Here is a 20,502-nt window from a genome sequence, read left to right as displayed (position 1 = left end):
GTAGCACTTTAATAGAGACACTCTAAACCGACAGATTAGAGCTCTCCTCTCAGTTTAGCTAATCCACCTATGCAAGACGTGGTAGCTATGTCAGCAGGAGAAGCTCTCCTGCCAATATAGCGTTGTCTACATGGAGGGTGAAATTGGTATAACTATGTTGTTCAGGGATATGGTTTTTTCCGACCCCTGCATGATGTAATTATACCAATATAGGTCTGTAGTGTAGACCAGACCTTAATCCCTCTCAAGTGCACCACTTTGGGGACAGGTTTTGCTGCCTTCATTCCTCTGTAGTGGAACTATGTGGTCCTACCGCTATTAGACTAAGTCTCTTAGGTGAGGCACCTTTTTACTCCTTTCCCCATTTACCAACTGTGGTAACATGGCAGGACCAACTGGGCTTGGCACCTGTCAGTCCTTTTCATCTGAGACTCCCCGTTACCAGCAGCTGATTGAAGTGACCCTAAAACAGCTTCTTCGAAACAACGTATTATGTATTCCCTCCAAGGTACATAGCAATCAGAGACAAGATGTAAAAACAATAAGGGCCAGATTCACAAAACTATTTTGGTGCCCAACTACCACTTTAACTGCCTAAATCCCAGAATCAGGCCCCACTGGGATTCACAATCCCCCTGCTCACCTGCTGCTGAACCCTGTAGATGGGCTCACAAACCAGAGGAAAATAGGCCTTCCTCCACCTAAGTGACCTGTGAGGCCTGATCTTGTAGGTTTACTCAGAGCTTACCCACTGGATCAAGCCCTGCACGCAAAACGGAGAAGGAATTCCTTCATAACTTTTAGCCCATTGGATTGGAGAGGCTAGATCCTGGATCTCCCTCATGAGTTTTATAATCACCAGGGTATTGTACTACTTGTTTGCACTTTCTCTCTCTCCCTCTTTCTCTCTAAGATGTCCTGTGCACGGTGACTATGCTGGAAGTCCAGTTCACAAGTCTGCAGACCCTGATTTTTGTCTCATTCATGGATTTATCGATGTAAGCTCTTTTTGTGTCAGGATCTACATGTAAGTGCTGGAATCTAGAAAGCTAGGATCAGTGCAGAAAAGAAACAGACTTAACGTAGTATAGACTGCATCTTTGTTTTTTCTTTACTATTTGCTCTTTGCTTTCCTGTATTCGGACAGTCAGTCTGTAATATTTTTAATAGTAACTAGTAGCACATAAGTGTTGGCCTCTAGCTGCTGCTACTTTGAAACTCTGCAATATGTTTTGTTTATATGGTTTCAGAATCAATATAGTAATGAGATTACATTTCTGCTGTTTAGATGAATCCTCAAATACTACGTGCTTAGTTAAATATAATACAATTTAAATCACAAGCACTCTGAAACATTTTACTGTCACAACTCTTTATTTTTGTGTACTGTCAGTGACAGCTTTGAGTCCTTTTTCTTCACTAGACATTCAAGGAATTATTTTAGCACGTATTCCAGAAAAAGAAGTGAAAGATCAGCATGGCTGATTATAACTATTGCTCACAACAATAATTGTCTCTTGCCTATACTAAGATCTGTTTAGTTAAATGTAAACCTGTCCCTTGCAAACAAAATTACACAAACTGATACTAGAACGTCAGTGAGATTTGTAACTTCTACAGTATTTCTCAACTTTGTCGTATTTGAAGTCGTGGTCCTGAGTTTGCATCAAAAGTGTCTCTGCCTCATTTTTTTTCAACAAGTTTTCTACCCCTGAAAATATTATTAGGGTTTGCATATCAATCATGTCACCTTGTGTTTGTATTTTAGTTATACTGTCGGTTACAGAGCTGTTTATAGATAAAGGGCCAAATCCCATTTACTTTTCCCAACTGAGAAGTCCCTTTGGACCATATTCTGGTTTTGGGTGAAATCCTGGTTTCAATAAATCAATGGGAGTTTTGCTATTGATTTCTATGGGGCTAGGATTTCACCCCCCATTTATATCTGGGTAACTATGGAGTGTTTCCATTGACCTCAACAGAAATAATCTGTATTTACACTGATATAAATGGAATCAGAACCTGGCCCACTAACTTCAGAAAAACTACTTGCCTTGAGCACACACAACAGTAGTTATTTGTATTGTATTTGTACATTTAATTATGTAATTCATCTATAATCTTTGTTCCACTTTGTTTGCATGTACTATGCATGCTCTTTAGCAGAATGCTCAATAAAACACACAGAAGTAAAGACTGGGGTTTTTTAAATTCTGTTTTTATTGTTGGGGAACACCCATGTATTCGACCTTGGGAAAAGCATATCTCCTTTATTATTAGCATAAAAGCATATCATCTTTACAATTATTCTTTATCTGCACGTTATTCTATATTCTTCTTTACCTGTCTGGCTACTGACCACCATCCCAAGATTTCTTCAGTGAGGATGACAAAACATCTTGTATTCTACAGGTCCTCTGCTAATAAGCTTGATCTTGTGTGGTTCTGAGCTCCTTCAACTCCTATTAGTGCTCAGCACTTTGCAGGATTTATCTCAATTCTGTTCAAGAAACTGGCTGATGATGGAGTGGATTGCTAGTGGCGGGCCAGAGGGTGGTGCTGGAACTCTCCCTTTTTCCTCTGAAGTCTATTTTAGACTGAGGGAAATCTTTTGGGTCACGGTCTATCCATTCAGATAGCCACATGAGATAATAAATGAAAAATATTGAGTTTTCAGTATATAGTGCATTCTTTATTTGTTTGCTTGTTGATATGATAGATTTACATCTTTCCAAACATCAGTAACCTTCTAAGAGATTTTCTATAACTTTTCTGCTTGATGTGTTATACTGATATGATATAGTGTGTTACAAATGTCGCTTATGACAAGCTCTGAGTGTGGGAGCAACCTTTACCTGTTACTGCTCAGAATTTGATATCCTGTTGGACAGCTTTGGTGGGGAGAGATGGGAATTGGAGAGAAGAGGAATACTGTGGCTCTCCTGCTTCTGCAGTTTAAGCTCAGTTAAATATAAATATTATATCACATAGTTTCATTTATTATCTATTTCTTAAGCTGATTAGAAAGAGGGGGAATCAAACTGCTATTGATCAAATCTTATAAGTGTAAGGGTCCCCTTTCTATCTTATTGATGGGGTTTCCATCACCTCAGTTTTCCCATCTCAACTGCAGTGGGCTTCACCTTGCAGCAGTCCCCACTGGACATGGATCCTCTAAGCATGTCACTGCTGCTCTTTCAGTTGGCTAAAGTTTCAATGACTATCTTCACTGCTTGCCTTACGTGTGTATACTTAAAGTTGAGCACATGGTTAAGTGCTCTGCTGAAGAAGGATTGATTTAAGCATATGCTGAAGCTGAGTATTTATTAAAGTGCTTTGCTGACCAGGAGCCTATGCACAGGATCTGAGTTTATACTCCTTAATGTGGCATTTTCATTAGGTCCAGCATGAAATACACAATGGAGCCAGTTTAATGTTTTGGAAAGGCTTTCTGCCCTGCTCTGCAGTCAGGGAACAAACCTAGCTTCTTGAGGGAGGGAATTATTTTGCTCAATTAAAAGAGCTATACTGATGGGGGGAATAGCTCAGTGGTTTGAACATTGGCCTGCCTAAACCCAGGGTTGTGAGTTCAATCCTTAGAGGGGCCACTTAAGGAATTGGGGGCAAAAATCAGTACTTGGTCCTGCCAGTGAAGGTAGGGGCTGGACTCAATGACCGTTCAGGGTCTCTTCCAGCTCTGTGAGGCTAGGTATGGGGCTCCAGAGAGCCAAAGGGAAAATGATTCTACAAACCACAGTCTGAATACAGCATATGCAGGGGAACCATGCAATGGGGGAGGGATCAGATAGCTCCAGGAAAGACAAGGACTCTGCTGAATGCCTCTGAGGTGCACCTCAAATCTCCTTCCCCACCCAAGGTTTTCTAGAGCTCACCAAGGAGACTTTTCTCCATGGCACTGAATGTGTACACAAGCTCCCTGAGCTACTTCCTGGTACATTGGCCTTCCTCCATACAGTGGAACCATACTCCTTCCCAGGATGCAGAATCTTTTGTGGCTTTTTCTTGAGCTTGAGGGTAATGAAAGATTTGTCCTTGACCTTGTTAGCAAAGTACAATATAACTGTACTGTCCCAGTATGTTTCACAGTGGCTTCTAAGTCAGATGTTACATCTGTAATTCATTTCACTCACATTGTGGTATGAGGATGTCTCTGTTAAGCTATTTCACTGCCCATCATTTTATCATAACAATTTTTTAAAAAGTTTATTGTTAACAATGAAAGCTTAACATCCTAGCAAGGTGAAGGGGCTGTTTTCACTTCCCTTTTGAAATGCTGTTTGGGGCTTTCTCCACATTCAGGCAGACATTACTGCCTCTATTTGCATTCTGGTTATACTTGGAAAATTTTCTTTAGAATCCTAATGGCTGGAAACATTTTTGATATAAAATGAAAACATATTCTGGACAGAATTCTGTGGAAGAGGTGGATTCTGTAGATGATTATGTAGCCATGGAATCACAGAATACACTGGCTTCCCTTGCCCAGGGCTTCCACGCATATTCACATTTATTGCATACATTCATGCTAGTCAAACCTGTATTTGTACGTGCAAATAGACATTTACGCATATGAACATGGCTCCTTCAGTTGATGCCCACAAAGATTTTTAGAGTTGCAGTTTCAGAAGGTGGTTTTGAAATGTTGTCCATTGACACAGAAAAGCACTCATCCATCAATAGCTTATTAAAACAAGTCTCCTGAACCAAAAACAATAGTGTCTCTTGATTGGTGTAGATGTCAGAAAATGTAATTATCCCAAGAGACCCTTTGGCTTTACGAAAGCCTAGGCATAGTAGAAGAAATTAAATAGGGTTTGATGTCTTACAGATGCTTACAATAGCATCCTGCTAAAACTAATGTGTGTGAGACATCCCCAGTACATCTAGCTTCTCCAAGATGGTCTGGTGGCTATCTAGCAGGTACTAATTAAATACAGAAGCTCCCCGACTTACACAAGCATTCCATTCTGGAACACCTTGCGTAACTCGAATTTTGCATAAGTTGGAAACGTATACCCAACCATTATGCCAAAAAAAACCCATTTCTAGCTTACAGAACTTTTTCCGTAAGAGCAGATTTGTGTAAGTTGGGTTTGCGTAACCCAGGGGGCATCTGTACTTCAATCTCACAGCTCACAAGCCTGAGTATCCCTTCCTTCAGTCATGCCGGAATTGGAAATATAGTACACAATATTGACTATTTACTTCTAAGCAGTAACCTCTTGATCAGGGGTTCTCAAACTTCATTGCACCGCAACCCCCTTCTGGCAACAAAAATTACTACATGTCCCGGAAGAGGAGACTGAAGCCTGAGCCCTGCCGCCCTGCTGGGTCTCTGGTTCCCATCAGAGCTTTGGACAGGATTAGGTTCTTGTAAAGGAATGTGACCTGTCTTATAGCCCCCTCTTCCTGCTGGACCCAGGCTTGCTCTTGCTAAGCCAGCACCCTCCCTGGTGGAATTCTGCAATTCTCAAGTGCACCACTTTGGGGACAGGTTTTGCTGCCTTCATTCCTCTGTAGTGGAACTATGTGGTCCTACCGCTATTAGACTAAGTCTCTTAGGTGAGGCACCTTTTTACTCCTTTCCCCATTTACCAACTGTGGTAACATGGCAGGACCAACTGGGCTTGGCACCTGTCAGTCCTTTTCATCTGAGACTCCCCGTTACCAGCAGCTGATTGAAGTGACCCTAAAACAGCTTCTTCGAAACAACGTATTATGTATTCCCTCCAAGGTACATAGCAATCAGAGACAAGATGTAAAAACAATAAGGGCCAGATTCACAAAACTATTTTGGTGCCCAACTACCACTTTAACTGCCTAAATCCCAGAATCAGGCCCCACTGGGATTCACAATCCCCCTGCTCACCTGCTGCTGAACCCTGTAGATGGGCTCACAAACCAGAGGAAAATAGGCCTTCCTCCACCTAAGTGACCTGTGAGGCCTGATCTTGTAGGTTTACTCAGAGCTTACCCACTGGATCAAGCCCTGCACGCAAAACGGAGAAGGAATTCCTTCATAACTTTTAGCCCATTGGATTGGAGAGGCTAGATCCTGGATCTCCCTCATGAGTTTTATAATCACCAGGGTATTGTACTACTTGTTTGCACTTTCTCTCTCTCCCTCTTTCTCTCTAAGATGTCCTGTGCACGGTGACTATGCTGGAAGTCCAGTTCACAAGTCTGCAGACCCTGATTTTTGTCTCATTCATGGATTTATCGATGTAAGCTCTTTTTGTGTCAGGATCTACATGTAAGTGCTGGAATCTAGAAAGCTAGGATCAGTGCAGAAAAGAAACAGACTTAACGTAGTATAGACTGCATCTTTGTTTTTTCTTTACTATTTGCTCTTTGCTTTCCTGTATTCGGACAGTCAGTCTGTAATATTTTTAATAGTAACTAGTAGCACATAAGTGTTGGCCTCTAGCTGCTGCTACTTTGAAACTCTGCAATATGTTTTGTTTATATGGTTTCAGAATCAATATAGTAATGAGATTACATTTCTGCTGTTTAGATGAATCCTCAAATACTACGTGCTTAGTTAAATATAATACAATTTAAATCACAAGCACTCTGAAACATTTTACTGTCACAACTCTTTATTTTTGTGTACTGTCAGTGACAGCTTTGAGTCCTTTTTCTTCACTAGACATTCAAGGAATTATTTTAGCACGTATTCCAGAAAAAGAAGTGAAAGATCAGCATGGCTGATTATAACTATTGCTCACAACAATAATTGTCTCTTGCCTATACTAAGATCTGTTTAGTTAAATGTAAACCTGTCCCTTGCAAACAAAATTACACAAACTGATACTAGAACGTCAGTGAGATTTGTAACTTCTACAGTATTTCTCAACTTTGTCGTATTTGAAGTCGTGGTCCTGAGTTTGCATCAAAAGTGTCTCTGCCTCATTTTTTTTCAACAAGTTTTCTACCCCTGAAAATATTATTAGGGTTTGCATATCAATCATGTCACCTTGTGTTTGTATTTTAGTTATACTGTCGGTTACAGAGCTGTTTATAGATAAAGGGCCAAATCCCATTTACTTTTCCCAACTGAGAAGTCCCTTTGGACCATATTCTGGTTTTGGGTGAAATCCTGGTTTCAATAAATCAATGGGAGTTTTGCTATTGATTTCTATGGGGCTAGGATTTCACCCCCCATTTATATCTGGGTAACTATGGAGTGTTTCCATTGACCTCAACAGAAATAATCTGTATTTACACTGATATAAATGGAATCAGAACCTGGCCCACTAACTTCAGAAAAACTACTTGCCTTGAGCACACACAACAGTAGTTATTTGTATTGTATTTGTACATTTAATTATGTAATTCATCTATAATCTTTGTTCCACTTTGTTTGCATGTACTATGCATGCTCTTTAGCAGAATGCTCAATAAAACACACAGAAGTAAAGACTGGGGTTTTTTAAATTCTGTTTTTATTGTTGGGGAACACCCATGTATTCGACCTTGGGAAAAGCATATCTCCTTTATTATTAGCATAAAAGCATATCATCTTTACAATTATTCTTTATCTGCACGTTATTCTATATTCTTCTTTACCTGTCTGGCTACTGACCACCATCCCAAGATTTCTTCAGTGAGGATGACAAAACATCTTGTATTCTACAGGTCCTCTGCTAATAAGCTTGATCTTGTGTGGTTCTGAGCTCCTTCAACTCCTATTAGTGCTCAGCACTTTGCAGGATTTATCTCAATTCTGTTCAAGAAACTGGCTGATGATGGAGTGGATTGCTAGTGGCGGGCCAGAGGGTGGTGCTGGAACTCTCCCTTTTTCCTCTGAAGTCTATTTTAGACTGAGGGAAATCTTTTGGGTCACGGTCTATCCATTCAGATAGCCACATGAGATAATAAATGAAAAATATTGAGTTTTCAGTATATAGTGCATTCTTTATTTGTTTGCTTGTTGATATGATAGATTTACATCTTTCCAAACATCAGTAACCTTCTAAGAGATTTTCTATAACTTTTCTGCTTGATGTGTTATACTGATATGATATAGTGTGTTACAAATGTCGCTTATGACAAGCTCTGAGTGTGGGAGCAACCTTTACCTGTTACTGCTCAGAATTTGATATCCTGTTGGACAGCTTTGGTGGGGAGAGATGGGAATTGGAGAGAAGAGGAATACTGTGGCTCTCCTGCTTCTGCAGTTTAAGCTCAGTTAAATATAAATATTATATCACATAGTTTCATTTATTATCTATTTCTTAAGCTGATTAGAAAGAGGGGGAATCAAACTGCTATTGATCAAATCTTATAAGTGTAAGGGTCCCCTTTCTATCTTATTGATGGGGTTTCCATCACCTCAGTTTTCCCATCTCAACTGCAGTGGGCTTCACCTTGCAGCAGTCCCCACTGGACATGGATCCTCTAAGCATGTCACTGCTGCTCTTTCAGTTGGCTAAAGTTTCAATGACTATCTTCACTGCTTGCCTTACGTGTGTATACTTAAAGTTGAGCACATGGTTAAGTGCTCTGCTGAAGAAGGATTGATTTAAGCATATGCTGAAGCTGAGTATTTATTAAAGTGCTTTGCTGACCAGGAGCCTATGCACAGGATCTGAGTTTATACTCCTTAATGTGGCATTTTCATTAGGTCCAGCATGAAATACACAATGGAGCCAGTTTAATGTTTTGGAAAGGCTTTCTGCCCTGCTCTGCAGTCAGGGAACAAACCTAGCTTCTTGAGGGAGGGAATTATTTTGCTCAATTAAAAGAGCTATACTGATGGGGGGAATAGCTCAGTGGTTTGAACATTGGCCTGCCTAAACCCAGGGTTGTGAGTTCAATCCTTAGAGGGGCCACTTAAGGAATTGGGGGCAAAAATCAGTACTTGGTCCTGCCAGTGAAGGTAGGGGCTGGACTCAATGACCGTTCAGGGTCTCTTCCAGCTCTGTGAGGCTAGGTATGGGGCTCCAGAGAGCCAAAGGGAAAATGATTCTACAAACCACAGTCTGAATACAGCATATGCAGGGGAACCATGCAATGGGGGAGGGATCAGATAGCTCCAGGAAAGACAAGGACTCTGCTGAATGCCTCTGAGGTGCACCTCAAATCTCCTTCCCCACCCAAGGTTTTCTAGAGCTCACCAAGGAGACTTTTCTCCATGGCACTGAATGTGTACACAAGCTCCCTGAGCTACTTCCTGGTACATTGGCCTTCCTCCATACAGTGGAACCATACTCCTTCCCAGGATGCAGAATCTTTTGTGGCTTTTTCTTGAGCTTGAGGGTAATGAAAGATTTGTCCTTGACCTTGTTAGCAAAGTACAATATAACTGTACTGTCCCAGTATGTTTCACAGTGGCTTCTAAGTCAGATGTTACATCTGTAATTCATTTCACTCACATTGTGGTATGAGGATGTCTCTGTTAAGCTATTTCACTGCCCATCATTTTATCATAACAATTTTTTAAAAAGTTTATTGTTAACAATGAAAGCTTAACATCCTAGCAAGGTGAAGGGGCTGTTTTCACTTCCCTTTTGAAATGCTGTTTGGGGCTTTCTCCACATTCAGGCAGACATTACTGCCTCTATTTGCATTCTGGTTATACTTGGAAAATTTTCTTTAGAATCCTAATGGCTGGAAACATTTTTGATATAAAATGAAAACATATTCTGGACAGAATTCTGTGGAAGAGGTGGATTCTGTAGATGATTATGTAGCCATGGAATCACAGAATACACTGGCTTCCCTTGCCCAGGGCTTCCACGCATATTCACATTTATTGCATACATTCATGCTAGTCAAACCTGTATTTGTACGTGCAAATAGACATTTACGCATATGAACATGGCTCCTTCAGTTGATGCCCACAAAGATTTTTAGAGTTGCAGTTTCAGAAGGTGGTTTTGAAATGTTGTCCATTGACACAGAAAAGCACTCATCCATCAATAGCTTATTAAAACAAGTCTCCTGAACCAAAAACAATAGTGTCTCTTGATTGGTGTAGATGTCAGAAAATGTAATTATCCCAAGAGACCCTTTGGCTTTACGAAAGCCTAGGCATAGTAGAAGAAATTAAATAGGGTTTGATGTCTTACAGATGCTTACAATAGCATCCTGCTAAAACTAATGTGTGTGAGACATCCCCAGTACATCTAGCTTCTCCAAGATGGTCTGGTGGCTATCTAGCAGGTACTAATTAAATACAGAAGCTCCCCGACTTACACAAGCATTCCATTCTGGAACACCTTGCGTAACTCGAATTTTGCATAAGTTGGAAACGTATACCCAACCATTATGCCAAAAAAAACCCATTTCTAGCTTACAGAACTTTTTCCGTAAGAGCAGATTTGTGTAAGTTGGGTTTGCGTAACCCAGGGGGCATCTGTACTTCAATCTCACAGCTCACAAGCCTGAGTATCCCTTCCTTCAGTCATGCCGGAATTGGAAATATAGTACACAATATTGACTATTTACTTCTAAGCAGTAACCTCTTGATCAGGGGTTCTCAAACTTCATTGCACCGCAACCCCCTTCTGGCAACAAAAATTACTACATGTCCCGGAAGAGGAGACTGAAGCCTGAGCCCTGCCGCCCTGCTGGGTCTCTGGTTCCCATCAGAGCTTTGGACAGGATTAGGTTCTTGTAAAGGAATGTGACCTGTCTTATAGCCCCCTCTTCCTGCTGGACCCAGGCTTGCTCTTGCTAAGCCAGCACCCTCCCTGGTGGAATTCTGCCTGAAACCTTCTCATGGAGTCTTGGGAAGGTCATTTCCAGCGAGGTCAGTTGTTGAAGGATTTTTTATTATTATTGCAAGTCTCCTCAAGAAAACAAGTCTGTCTCTTCCCCTCATAAGTTCCTCAACCCAAAAGTTCCTGATTCTTACCTTGGAGCCTTTGGGCTGGTCTACACTATGGGGGAAAATCGATTTTATATACGCAACTTCAGCTATGTGAATAACATAGCTGAAGTCGAAGTATCTAAGATCGAATTACTCACCGTCCTCACGGCGCGGGATCGATGTCCGCGGCTCCCCCTGTCGATTCCGTTCGGGTTGGTGGAGTTACAGAATCGATATAAGCGCGTTCAGGGATCGATATATTGCGTTTAGATGAGACGCGATATATAGATCCCTGAGCAATTGATTGCCACCCGCCAACACGGCGGGTAGTGAAGACGTACCCTTTGTGATAATAGGATTTCCCACGGCCTTCCTTCTGTCCATTTTGTTTCTGGGAGCCATTCTTCCCATCAGTAGCTCCGGCATCTGGCAAGCATTGCAGCTCACTCTTTCTCCATTTCTTGCTCCTCTTTTTATGAGGATCAGCCTGGTGCAGTGTGTGGGACTAATCAGCCAGCCAGCTGCTGTCCTCTGACCCCAGAGGAATGGTACCCCTTGTATGTTCATAGCCCTGTATTATGTACTTCAGTACTAAACTAGTATTACTACTGATACTCAAAAGAATAAGATTAAAATGAGAGAGAGGCAATAAATCATGCTTTAAAACATTTAGCAGTATCTGAAAATGTACCATTGCTAATGTCAGTGACAGTAAATCCCTCCCTAGTCCCAAGTTCTGTTGTTTTCTTTTCAGGAGTGTAATTAGCTGCCCAGTGCTCCCATAAAAGTGTACTTAATGTGTATAATCGGTAAAGGGAAAATCACTAGGGAGTAGTAAAATGTCAGCACTAAGGACCCAATACTGCAACATCTTGTGCATCCTTAGCTCCTTTTGAAGTCAATGGGAACTGAGAACATGCAGTATTTTGGAGGAAGCACTTAGCACTTTTAGGATCAGGCATTAAAAGATTTGCAACAAGTAGAGTGTGGATGGAGAAAAATATGGCAGTCTGAAAGCTGAGAACTTTTTTCCAGTATTTCCAGCATAACCTCAAACTCTCATTCAAATGAGAATGTTTATATTGATTTGGAACATTTCCTGCTTAGTTACCATGCATATAAAATCTTTAAATCTAAATGTTAGTCAAGCATACTTCCATAGTGTTTTTAATTAAAGCATCATTTTGGTGCTTTCATAATTTCAAAATGGACAGTAATAATCAGCTTCCTATTCAGGGATTGTAATAAATGTTTAATGATAGGTTTAGCAATGTGCTGGTTTTGTCCTAATTGAAACTGTCACATTCAATCTAAGCCTTCAAAATAATAGTATCAAAATTATTGGTGGCAGAGATAACACCGGAAGCAAGAACTACAACTGTGATGTATTTCTCCAGATACAGTTAATTAATCTGTAACAGGCTCTGGAGAGAGGCTTGTTTAATCATCTGTCCTATATTTCCTTAATTCTGTTTAATGTCAATATTCTTCATAGCATTACAAAGCCAGTTTTAAAACTGTGTATAAAAATTGGATAGCAGCTCCAAATTACTTCTTTTCCACTTATCTTCATTTTATTTCAGTATTGGTGTGTTAACAGATGTTGTAAGCCTTTCATGTCAGTGTTATAGCATCTTTGTCTGCACATTTTTACATTAAACTATAAGCAGCATTGCATTTCTTGTTAGTGAGATTTGTGTATAAATTAGAAGTATCCTCTGGGAACAAAAATGCTACTATTTCATCTGAGTGTTCCTTCATCAGGATTAGGATGAAACAACAGCAGATTCATCTGCAACATTGGTTATTCCATTGCCAAATGGGAAAAAATTTACTTTAAAAATGTGTCTGTGTATTTAGTTTATAATTCAATCTAATGATTTTCACACTTCGTATGATTATATAAGAATTAGAGACAAGTGGAAAGTATAATAACTTTCCTTTCCCCACAGTATTTATTTGCTTCTAATAACAACTTATAAGAGGATATGTTTACAAACAAAGGACCAATAGGCATTTCCCTGAGTAAAAACAGAGTAGAAACAGAGCATGGATTTGAGGATTTAGCTGCAAATAAATATTGTATGATTTTTTTCTTTCAATATGTAATCCTGTCAATACTGCGGGCATTTAAAACACACCATTAAAACATTGCTTGGTACTATTCAACAAGACACAATGTGTGGGAATCAAAGAATGCGTGTACATTAATCAAAGAGAACACAGTGTAACGAGTGATGTTACATTCAACTCTGATTAAAACAAATGTTCTGTTAATGTGGTACAGAAAGATTTTGACAGCTGGAAGGAGGAACACACTTAGTTCAAATATCCTCCCCTGGCTTTCATTGCCTTCCTTAACCTCTTTGCTGTTGGTCCATTCTAACATTTCATTGACACACTAATGTCCCCAATATATTTAGTAGTATGGAATGTACTGTACATTCAACCTGGGACATAAGTCAAGAGCAGTAAAAAGTTAGTTGCAAAAGCAGGCATGAAAGTTGCCTTCTGCATGAGGTCTTGGAATCAATGATGTTCATGAAGGATTATGAGATTTCAAAATTTGATTTTGTTTTGAAAATAAATGAAACCTGAACATTTCAAAATTCTCCACAAAGAAAAGTTCGGGGGAAATTTTGTTTCCAATCAAAGCATTTCATTTTGACAAAATCAAAACAATGCTCATTTTGACATTTTTGTCTTCTATTATAATAGTATAACAAATTTTAAAATTCTAAAATAAAAATAATTTCAAAACAAAAAATTGAAATGTTTCATTCCAAAAATGTCAAAATGGGATGTTCTGACATTGGCTCAGCTTTTCTCTCCAAACTGCAATGTGCTTTTAATCACATAGTTTTTATAAAAACTAAGTTTTAAAAGTGCAAAAGATGAAAATGAAATTCTCTCCAGATGGAAATGAAATCTTCAGAGAGACAGACATGAAAACAAACAATCCTCCTCAGCATATTCAGTGCAGTCATAAACATACACGGCCACACATGCAAAACTTTTAATGGGATACCAAATGGGCAGGAAAGTTTTCACAACTGGCCATGGATAAATAAGGTCTAATATGTTCATTGTTCTTGTTCAATTCCCAGAAGGGCCAGCAGAAACGTATCACTGAAGAAAGAATCCACAATGGAAAAAACAACTCACAGTTGCTTCTTACTGATTATGCTTCTAATCGTAAGTAAAATAAAAATGAACTGCTTCTGACACCTGACAAAAGAAAACCAGTAGAAATGTTCTGAAATCTAATACAAGTCTACACTATTACTGTTGTACACAGAGAACAAGGAACGGGTGTCCACTTGATAAAAACTTTAAACAAGAATAATAAGCTACTGACAGAAGAAATCTCTCAGAAATATGGCATGCCCAAAGATCAGTGTTTCTTGGTGATATAGAGAGGAAAGAGTGAGGATAGGGTAGTACATATGCCTTTTCATTTCCACATTTTACTATCTGTGAAATACCTATGAGACAGAAAACTCATAGTTTTGGAACTGTACAATAACATCTGGGTCAGTTGTTATAAATGTAGACACTATATAATGTGTATTTTAACTTTTAAAAGCTACTTCACCTTAGTTAACCTGCATTTAGAAAGACAATTGAGTCTGAACATTTTCAGTCTAAATGCTAGTTTATTCAATTTAAATTATATTTTCAACTATTTCATCTCAATGATATTGTATCACATCTTGTCCCATTACAGTATATGAAATGTGACTGAGTTAATGTTACTTCAGAAACTTCAACTTTTGAACATCCTGATCTGTGTTTCCATAACATATTTATTTACATTTAATTATAATATGGTGCACTTGACTATGCATTCTAAATATGCAGTATGAATAGTGTTGATATCTATGCTATAAAGTACCTGTGACACTGATTAAACTCCTTCTCTGGACTTCACTTGAGACTCAAATTATAAATAATTGTCCTGAACCAGAATTAATTTAGGCAATCAGAGTACAAGGATGCTGAACAGTGATTCAATGAATGTAAGATCAGCCTGCATTCTGGATGAATACTGCTACAGGAACTAACCGTCCATCTGCCTACATGGCTGCCTCCACTACTGACCCACTCCCCGTCTTCTCACCCTAACCAACTCCTCATAGCTAGGCATGGACCTCCTTGTCCCTGAAGAAGGTTTATATGCCCACCCTCCCCAATAAGCAATTTTTAAAAATTTATTTTAGCTGCCCCTCCCCATCTCCTCTTTCAATTTCCCCCTCTCTAGTCCTTTTAATCCTTTTTTCCTAATCTCATCACTCTTCTTCCACCCCCTCCATCTCTATGCCACTCCCTTCTCTGCTCTAACAGATGACTGAGGAGCACTTATATGAGATTCTCCATCAGCTCCTTTGCATTGCAGCCAAGAATTGTGCAGGTAGGACCAGACCATGTGTTCAGCACAGTTTAGAGACATTGGTCAGGGACATGGCCTGATGACAGTTTCCAAAGAACCTCTTCTTCCCTGATCCATCTATGGTGTCATGTCCCTCAGAAGCCCCTCTGCCCCTTGCTTCCTTCGAGGGTTTGAAACAGGATTGTGTGTTCCCCTCTGTGGCTGGCCAGCTTTGTTGGCCAATTAGAAAGGAGGAAGAGTCCATCCCTCACCCTCTTTTGGAGTGACTTGCAAACTGATGCCAGCAGCGTTTGTACAGGCTGCAATGTTAACCATGCCCTCTAAAAGGGGGCACAATGAGGTAGGCTTTCTCACCTGAGCCTTCCCTGTATTCCTGAGCAGGCTCAGCTGCAAAGTGTTCAGTAATCATCAAGTGATTCTGCTCCAGGTTAAGGCTACACAGTGAATTTAGATCCAATGAGACCAATGTTGTATTTTACACAAATGTCTTTTGATTATTAAAATCCTTGACAAAGGGTCAATAAATCCAAACCTTTCATGTAGCCGTTACACCTCGGTGACTACATTGTACATGGAATGTCTGAACTGTGTCAAATTCTGAAAAGTTCATGTACTCTTCAAATATTTTTCATTTTAAAAACAAGGAAAACAAATTCATCATGGGTAAAGCAGTGTGACAGAATCAAAAGCAGACTGTAATTGTATATAATTGTGTATACTGACCATATTATGGAAAAATTATATAATGGTGAGAAATTTCTGCAATTCTGTTAGGGAGACATTTGCCATTTCAATGAGGATACCCTTCATTTGGTACTCTTTCATTACTACAGCCTTCACAATTTTCAATACAATTTATTTATGTCTGGTGGCAATCAAGCCCTGGCCTCCATCAGGGTTTTGTGAGTCAACCACCTGAGCAACCGTCTCCCTAAAATTCTAAAGCCCGTGTCTGGGCATTGGGCCAACAAACTGTACAGTGACTGCAGAACAAGGGGGTTTAGGCCCCTTCTGCCAATCGCCCAGTCAACTGCTGTTCCAGGATCTGGGCCAGGTAGGGATTCATCCCTTTGATGGACTGGTTGGTTTGTTCAAGACAAACTCACTTAGCATCTTGTGTGTTTCTGAGTTTGAGAATAAAACTCCTTCATCTGTTCATGGGGGAGAGGGAAGTCAGAAGCCCAAACACGTCCCCTAGCTGCCTAAAAATATTTTCAACTGTGTATTTCTGGTCATCCAGCTATGTCCTATCCTTACGTTCTCTACGCAGCTCCCCACAGCTAGCTAAGCAGGACCCTGACTTTCTGTTGCTTCGGGGAAAGTACATGTGAAATGCAAATTCTAGCCCCTCCTGGAAAGCCATGAAGCTGGTCTGAAAATTCCTCATAAACCAAGGCAGTCAGTGGATCACCACAGGATATGGGGAATTATTAGTTAAATTGGAAAAGATGGGGATCAATATGAAAATTGAAAGGTGGATAAGGAACTGGTTAAAGGGGACACTACAACGGGTCATACTGAAAGGTGAACTGTCAGGCTGGAAGGAGGTTACTAGTGGAGTTCCTCAGGGATCGGTTTTGGGACCAATCTTCTTTAATCTTTTTATTACTGACCTTGGCACAAAAAGTGGGAATGTGCTAATAAAGTTTGTGGATGACACAAAGCTGGAGGTATTGCTAACACAGAGAAGGACCGGGATATCATACAGGAAGATCTGGATGACCTTGTAAACTAGAGTAATAGTAATAGGATGAAATTTAATAGTGAAAAGTGCAAGGTCATGCATTTAGGGATTAATAACAAGAATTTTGGTTATAAATTGAGGATGCATCAGTTGGAAGTAACAGAGGAGGAGAAGGACCTCAAAGTATTGATTGATCACAGAATGACTATGAGCCGCCAATGTGATATGACCGTTAAAAAAGCTAATGCGGTTTTAGGATGCATCAGGCGAGGTATTTCCAGTAAAAATAAGGAAGTTTTAGTACCATTATACAAGGCACTGGTGAGACCTCATCTGGAATACTGTGTGCGGTTCTGGTCTCCCATGTTTAAGAAGGATGAATTGAAACTGGAACAGATACAGAGAAGGGCTACTAGGATGATCCAATGAATGGAAAACCTATCTGATGAAAGGAGACTCAAAGAGCTTGGCTTGTTTAGCCTCGCCAAAAGAAGGCTGAGGGGAGATATGATTGCTCTTTATAAATATATCAGAGGAATAAATGTCAGGGAGGGAGAGGAATTATTTAAGCTTAGTACCAATGTGGACACAAGAACAAATGGATATAACCTGGACACTAGGAAGTTTAGATCTGAAATTAGAGGAAGGTTTCTAACTATTAGGGGAGTGAAGTTCTGGAACAGCCTTCCAAGGGGAGTAGTGGGGGCAAAAGACATATTTGGCTTCAAGACTAAGCTTGATAAGTTTATGGAGGGGATGGTATGATGGGGTAGCCTAATTTTGGCAATTAATTTGGCAACTGATCTTTGATTATTAGCAGGTAAATATACCCAGTGGTCTGTGATGTGATGTTAGATGGGGTGGGATCTGAGTTACTACAGAGAATTCTTTCCTAACTGCTGGCTGGTGAGACTTGCCCACATGCTCAGGGTTTAACTGATTGCCATATTTGGTGTCAGGAAGGAATTTTCCTCCAGGAAACGTTGGCAGAGGCTCTGGAGGTTTTACGCCTTCCTCTTCAGTATGGGGCACAGGTCACTCGCTGGAGGATTCTCTGCACCTTGAGGTCTTTAAACCACAATTTGAGGACTTCAATAACTCAGACATAGGTTAAGGGTTTGTTAAGGAGTGGGTGGGTGAGAGTCTGTGGCCTGCATGTGCAGGATGTCAGACTAGATGATCATAAAGGTCCCTTCTGACCTTAAAGTCTATGAGTCTATGTCATCATCAGTGGAATTGGGTGGGCTGCATGGGGGATCCAGACTTGACATTGTCCCTCGAGTTCCTGCCTAAGCTCCCCAAGTCCTGTCCGTGAGGACACTTGTCAGGTAGGGGGCCATCTGGATTTAGTTGAGTGGATTTTAGATCTTAATCCAGATGCGAGGGACAAACCCTTTTTATCCTGGCAGGCATCAACCCCCCACCCTTAGGGAAGAAAGAGGTAACCCCAATGTCCTCTCTTGGTTTTGGAGTGACAACCTCCACCATAATGAAATTCAAGACATGGGCAACCAGCTGCTTGTTTTTGTTTGAGAATGACACTCATCACCACCAGTGAAATTCCATAGTCTGGTTATCCAATCTCCTGCAGCAATCCCATCCCCACAATAGAGGAGGCAGACCCTGCAGGATCTTTGGAAGGCAGTGCCTTCCACCACCTCTAGCCAATCAGAGATTTCTTGGGTGGCCCTATGCCTCACACTTAAAATATGTATAACTTTCTAAATTATTTTCTGCTGAGAGGGCTTTTCCATTTTTGTTGGTGCTGTATAGTTCTTAAAGTCCAAAGCAGTTTTTACTATTCATTAACTTTATTGAAAAAAGGTAAAATAATCCACTCTTGATTTTAATCATTAATTTAAAATAAAGAGCAAACTGTTGAGCACATATTGTACACAGAGTATAATTTCGCAGATTCCTGAGGAAAGTATAGGACAGAATTCCACTGGCCAACCTATTCAGAAGAAAATAGATCTTCCTGGGCTGTCTCCTACATTATATGTGGAAGCTTCTCATAATAAATGCAATAAAGGGTGAATCATAATTTTAAATCTTTTTGCTATTTACTTTTTTCCCCTAAGATCTATTCGGAAGCAGCAGGATCTGATTATCTGTGCTGTTGCCTTTGAAAAAAATTGCTTTAAAAGTGAATATTCCACCTTGTAGCTATATATTGCCATCCAGCTGTAAGCAACTGGGGCTCAAACATACAAGTCTTACTCATACAAGTATCCCCCTTGAAGGCAAATAAATATTTTATAGTTTAGAGTTGGTGAGAGTGTTTCTGCATTTGCTTATTTTGAAACTGTGGTACAAACAAAATCGGTACAGTTTTCTATTAAACAAAAGTCTACTGCATTCAAAAAGGTAGATTCTCAAATTAAAGGATGCGCCAGGGTTTTGACTCAGTCTCTGCTTTTCAAATTTAAAAATTAAAATAATTAATGTAATTGTGAAGTTGATTGGTCTAAAGCAGCTCCCTATGACAAAAGGCCAAATATAGTCTTCCTTTGCCTATCGCTTCCATTGGACTACTCATATAAGTAAGGATTCCCCATGTGAGCCAGGCTTGCAGGACTGCCTCTCAAAAGTAGTATAATCAATATTAATGAAGAGAAAAGTCGTTTTTCTATAAAATTACAGTGTCTTTCCATTATGCTACTGGTGGTCTCTTGCTTATTTAAAGACCTGCCAACATTAGTGATGTAAGCCTCATGGGATCGCAGTATAAAAACTAGCTTCTATCCTGCTTTAATGCTAGCTAAATATTCGAAGAATTTTAATGTTCAATGTATGATAGTTCCTCACAGTCATTAAATATTTCAAAGTTCTTTTACTCATGTTAAACAAATATTAAAAGATGGGGAAAAATAGTTATAATGTTCTATAACATTGAGAGTACTGTGCATTAATTGCCCTCCTAAAGCATGCTCAATGGATTCTATCACTATTCTTGCATCCGACGAAGTGGGTATTCATCCACGAAAGCTCATGCCCCATAACGTCTGTTAGTCTATAAGGTGCCAGAGGATTCTTTGCTGCTATCACTATTCTGCCATTAATAATCGTGAAGAGACATGGGACCAGATTCAAGGTTCTGGAGGGTCTGTGTAGCCCATGTTGAGTTGTGCTGAGTTCCCACTGAAAGATTGGCTGTACCGAAGGATAGGAATTTAGTGATCCATATAGTGGTGACTGGATATAGCAATTTAAGAAAGAATTTGGAGGGTATTTTTCAGCCACCAGAACCAATAATAATAAATTATTGACTTGGCCAGAATTCATAAGATATTTTTCTGGGCTCAAAATTAGAGGTTGCCAATTTACTATACTTAGTTTAGAAAAAAGACAGATGGAAGGAAAGAAAGTGATCCAATATATACCATTTGGTCCTAAATGTCACTTAGAGTCAATATTTTATACAGTACTTTTTATGTTTTTATCATTACTAATGATGGAGTAGGGCCTTTTTGAAAACTTGTTCATCACATGAAGCAGTTTCTGAAACAACTATATTTTATGCTTCCTTTATCTGAAGTCTGTGTTGTACAAATGAAGAAAATCTTGCATCGATAAGACAGACGGATTTGC

General features: G+C 39.8%; 1 protein-coding gene across 3 annotated transcripts in view; it reads left to right on the top strand.

Moving 5' to 3' along the window:
- The window catches only part of CALCR (calcitonin receptor), a 243,969-nt gene that overhangs the window by 119,089 nt on the left and 104,378 nt on the right, over positions 1–20,502 (top strand). For all 3 annotated transcript variants that reach the window (XM_050939598.1, XM_050939599.1, XM_050939597.1), the window contains exon 2: positions 13,945–14,032. In XM_050939598.1, coding sequence (XP_050795555.1) covers positions 13,945–14,032 — 88 coding nt within the window. The remainder of the gene's footprint in view (positions 1–13,944; positions 14,033–20,502) is intronic.

Source organism: Gopherus flavomarginatus, chromosome 2 (genome assembly GCF_025201925.1).
Source record: "Gopherus flavomarginatus isolate rGopFla2 chromosome 2, rGopFla2.mat.asm, whole genome shotgun sequence".
NCBI classification, from domain to species: Eukaryota; Metazoa; Chordata; order Testudines; family Testudinidae; genus Gopherus; species Gopherus flavomarginatus.
The sequence above is the reverse complement of the archived record's forward strand: the minus strand, read 5'-3'. Positions and strand labels throughout refer to the sequence as shown.